The sequence below is a fragment of the Elephas maximus genome, chromosome 3, assembly GCF_024166365.1.
Source record: "Elephas maximus indicus isolate mEleMax1 chromosome 3, mEleMax1 primary haplotype, whole genome shotgun sequence".
In the NCBI taxonomy this organism is placed as follows: Eukaryota; Metazoa; Chordata; class Mammalia; order Proboscidea; family Elephantidae; genus Elephas; species Elephas maximus.
In genome coordinates, this window is record NC_064821.1 from 19,648,392 (window position 1) to 19,653,578 (window position 5,187).

Below are 5,187 nucleotides of genomic sequence, written 5' to 3' on the forward strand. Positions count from 1 at the left end.
TATCAGCTTTCTTAGTTTTGGTTTCCACAGAAGCAGACACTGAGACAAGGATTCAAGTGCAAGAAATTTACTTAAAAGAGCAAGGAATATGGATGGGAGAGAAGTGACACAGGGAATTAAATACATCTGATAAAGATTGCATTGAGTCAGCCACCACATTGAATGAGCAGTTTTCATCCTGAGAAAATTCTGGAATATGTGCAAAACCCCCATCTCAGAATTCCGCCTAAGTAAAGAGGTATATCGTACACCTCTCGATGAAGGCTGCCCCTGGAGATACCTAATTCTGGGTCACTTCTGCCACCATGCATTTGACAAAGTAGGTTCCAGCTGGTGCTATCCATTGACAGTCAGACTGCTGTGCAATAGAGATGGTGAGACAACCCCAAGGAATGTAGATGGAGCATTGATTGACAGCATCTGCTACTCTACCTTTCACTAAACAGACTCAGTTCTACCAATAATCTATTCAAAAAATGAAGTTCTGAATATATCCCACAGGTGTGTAACTACCATTCTGATGACACCTTCAGGGAGTGCCAAAAAATTAAACCACGTGGGGAAAAAACTTCTATTTCATTACTACATGTTTTGGGATCCTGGGGAATATATCCTAAAACTGCAAGGATGAGACATAAAGGTAAAATAAAATAAGGAAAGGAAGAAAGTAAAGAAGAAGAAAGAAAGAGGAAAGAAAAGAAGCAAGGAAGGACCAAAAAGAATCAATCTAAGTCTCATATTATCCAATGCAGTATATTACTATGAATCTTCTGAAAAAACCTTCTATGAAATCTAGATTCCCATCCTTGAAGTTCAAAATCCCATCATTATTCTTATGAAAAGTAAGATAGCCAAACTAAGAGTATTAAATCAATGAAAGTTTGCAAGGTTTCGATCCATCCCAATCTCAGACTCTTCCTCTGAAAACTAGGGTGAATAAAAATATACCTCAAAGAAATATTATCAGGGTTAAATGAAATCATATGTGTAAAACAATAAGCACAGTCCAGATGTGGCAAGCATTTGGTTATGGCTCTTGTATGATTTAATTTTCTTTCCTTCAGGGAAAAACACACACATAACCAAATGAAGGCGAAAGTTATCAATGCTTGAGAGACTAACCTTTTGGGAAACCACATCTGCACTTAACAATATTAATGCAGCAAATCTAAGGTTGGAATTTGCAGGAATAGCTCTAAGAAAGCTGACCAAAGAAGGAACATTGTGGACAGCACATAGGAAAGAGTCAAAAGGATTCACTTAGGAAAGACTTGAGAAAAAATGTTACAGTAACAATTAGAAAGCAAATCATAATTGCTTTAGAATTGGAAGAAAAGATGCATGTTTTTTCAGGAAGAAAAAAGAATCAGGATATTTAAATTCATAACGTTTGGCTTTGGGGACCATGACGCCCATTTAGCCCTGAGGCCAGTGGCCATCATCATGGTTAAGAGGCTGCTCTACAAAGCATCCTTCCCAGGGCTGCCTTCATATCCTTATTCCTTAGGCTGTATATGAAGGGGTTCAGCATGGGTGTGACCACAGTGTACATCACTGAGGCAATAGAGACTCTCTGGGAAGAATGGATCACAGTAGAACTGAGGAAGACCCCAAGGCCTGTTCCATAGAACAAGGAGACCACGGACAGCTGAGACCCACAGGTGGAAAATGCCTTATACTTTCCCCCAGCAGAGGACATGATCATTAAAGACGAGACAATCTGAGAGTAAGAGAAGAGGATCCCTAATAGGGGAAACACAGCTAGCAGGATAATCAACATATACAAGAAGATGTTAATGATGAGGGTATCAGAACAGGCCGATTTGATAATCTGAGCCAGTTCACAGAAGAAGTGTGGAATTTCAGTGCCTATGCAGAATTTCAGCTGTCTGATCAATAGAATGTGAAGCAGAGAGGCCCAGAAAATGATGACCCAAGACATCAGAACCAAGAATCCACAGAGCTGGGGGTTCATGATGACTGTATAGTGCAGGGGGTGACAGATGGCCACGAACCGGTCATAAGCCATCAAGGACAGGAGAAAATTGTCCAGTCCAGCAAAAATCATGAAGAAATACACCTGCGTGAGGCATCCTATGTAGGAGATGACTTTGCTCTGTGTCTGGATGTTCACCAGCATCTTTGGGACCGTGGTAGTGATGAAACAGATGTCAACAAAGGACAGGTTGGAGAGGAAGAAGTACATGGGGGTGTGGAGGTGGTGGTCAAAGCTGACGGCCAGTATGATGAACAGGTTCCCACGCACAGTGACCAGGTACATGGACAGGAAGAGCCCATAGAAGAGGGGCTGATGTTCAGAATCCTCTGAGAGGCCCAGCAGGAAGAATTCAGAAATTTTTGTTTGGTTTTCTGCTTCCATGTAGTTAGTGCGTAGGCTGGAGGAAGTAAAAGCAACATTCAATGAACAGCCAACTACCATCTCAGCTAGTCATCACCTTTACGATACCACCTGTATTTTGTTATTGAGTCCCTCCAAAGACAAGGACTCTCGCAGTCAAAGGTAGCGCTTTTCCTTTTCAAATGTGTATACTTATTTAGATATTTTAGCAAAAATCTCTTTTTACCTTCTACTCACTGGTTCTAATTTTCCTACTTGAATCTATACACATAAACCAATATGACCATTCAAAGCTAATTGAAAACATGTTATGTGAACTCACAAGTATGTATTTTTCCATTACAATCTCCATACCTCCTTCATTCTCGTAGCTCTGTGTTAGAGTATAAAAGTCACCTGAGTTGAAAATCCATATCTTAAATGTGACCTGTCACATCCTACTGATTTGACAGTTAACTCTTGGTGCCTTATTTTTTCGTTTTTAAAAATCTAGTTAATACTACTACCTTCTTTATGAGGTTTAGAAATAAATGTCTTTGTGAACAGGAGGTTCTCAATTAGTAATACTGAAAGAAAAAAAATTGCGGTCAAGTCAATTCCAACACAAGGCAGACTTACATGATAGAGTAGAACTTCCCCGTACGGTTTCCAGGTCTTTTATCTTTATCAAACAGGACTGACACATCTCTCTCCGGCAGAGCAGCTGGTTGGTTTCAAATGTCTAACTTTCAAGTTATAGCTTAGCACTTAACCACTGCACTAACAGGCCTTCCAATTAATAATAGCAATTATTATTATTAATCTCTTCCTTCTGTAACAATTATTTTAGACATATAATTCTCCCACACTACAGTATAAAGCTGTGATTTCAAAAATGAGTGTATGAATCATACTCCCTGGAATAGAACTTTGGCTCTACCAACATACTACGTATGTGACCATGAGAAAGTTACTTATCACTCTTAGCTGTAGATAACTCACTTCTCCAAGGAGAGTAGTAAGTATTCCCTATATAATGAGATTGATGAGTGAATTAAATGAGATGAAGCATGTCATTTTTCTAGTATGGTGCCTGTGATAGAGTAGACACTTGATAATTGTGATTTTCTGTTTTTATTGTCACAATCAATCTGTCTTGCATATCGATCATTTATCAACATCCCCTTTAAACTAAGGCAGCCATCAAGGGTGGAATTGTGATCATTATAAACACAAGTAAGTTACCTCTTTTGGCCTCCATGCAGCAATTCCAATTAGGGAAGATCACTATGGCTCCCTATCGCAGAAACCACCTGCCAGATGGATTCTTCCAAGAACAGGAAAGGCCATGTGGACTCTGTAAATAAAGGGAGGAAACAAAAGCACACAACCATTAAAATCAAATACAAAGCATGTGTGTGCTCATGTGTACATGCTCTTGAAAGAGGATGTGTTGTACTAACATCAGTGGAGTTTATTACAAGGTATATAATGGATAGATTAGATTAAAATATTAAACACTTCTATAGAGCAAATTAAACCAAAGAAAATTAAAAGTCAGACTTAAGATTTGAAAATAAATGTTAACATTTTCCAAAAAAGGAAAATAGTATTATTCATGCATAAAGAAGGGAAATTAATTAAAAAGAGAAAAAAATCACTGAGGACAGATAATTTAGTCTGTGCAAATGAGTATGAAAGGCTTCTCTGAAACAGGACTTTTCACTGACAGAAGAAGAGTAGATAATTGTAAGTCAGAGAAAGTAAGGAAGGGACAAGCACTATAGTTTGAGAAAACAGAAGGCTTAATTCCCTGTGGGGCAGTGAGCTTGGTAATGGAAGAGATTAAAGAGGTCAGTGAGATAGAGAGCAGAGGATGAAGTGTAGACAGGACAGAGCTTGTGAGGCCCACAAATAGAGCATCCAGTACTCTTCCTGGATGTGCCTCTTTCATGGGTAATTTTATGTTTACGCCTGTGGCAGAGGTTGTAACTTTGTTTGCCCACCATTGCCTTAACTCAATATGGTATGGCAGTTTGAATACCACAGCCAACAGGAAAATCTACATTAAAACACTAAAATATTTCTACTAAATTCATGAATAAGGCAAGGCAATCTAATCCCACTTTAGTCATTCTCCTTTATCATTTAAGATGAGAAAAGGAAATGGGTCTGAGTACTAAACCTCGAAAATAATTATACTATTTGTAGATGATATTGAAGACACTAAGGAGAAATAGCATACAAATAGAACTTTTTTTTTTTTTTTTTTTTTTTGCCTGAAACCAATTTATTTTTACTCTTAAAATCAGAATGCATTACCCAACATTTATTGAACAGGGGAAACAGACATAGTTATTAAAAACCTACAATGTACTATACATATTATATAAGTTACACAAAAATAATTTTGCTTTGTAGGTACAGTAGATTACATTAATGACTCAATTCTTGATCTATCTTATATCCATGTTCTTTACCATGTAGCTTTTCACTTCAAAGAAGTGTAGTGTACTTTCCTTTCTCTCGATTCTGAGTTCAGCAATGTTACTTTCTTTGGTCAATGGGATTGCCAGCAGACATGATACAAACAGAGGCATGAAAAAGCATTTATGTAATCGGACCTGTGTTATTGCAGTTTTGTCATCTCCATGAGAATGACATACTGGTGTGAGCTCATAGGCTCCTGGTGGGGAGTATCATGTGGAGCAAAGCTGCCCCAGCTAAGCTCCCCCAGCTAACCCACAGACACATGACAAGCTCAGCCAAGATCAGCAGAGCTAGCCTTCTATTGACAGATAGGCATGCAAGTTATACTAATAAATGATTGTTATTTTAAGTCCCTGAAT

The 5,187-nt window shown here is 38.3% G+C and overlaps 1 protein-coding gene across 1 annotated transcript; it reads right to left on the reverse strand.

Moving 5' to 3' along the window:
• Positions 1-1,399: 1,399 nt before the first annotated feature.
• LOC126074068 (olfactory receptor 7D4-like) lies at positions 1,400-2,380 on the reverse strand. Its single transcript, XM_049881402.1, has one exon. The coding sequence runs from the start codon at positions 2,378-2,380 to the stop codon at positions 1,448-1,450; it is 933 nt and encodes a 310-aa protein (XP_049737359.1). The 3' UTR covers positions 1,400-1,447.
• Between the last annotated feature and the right edge of the window lie 2,807 nt (positions 2,381-5,187).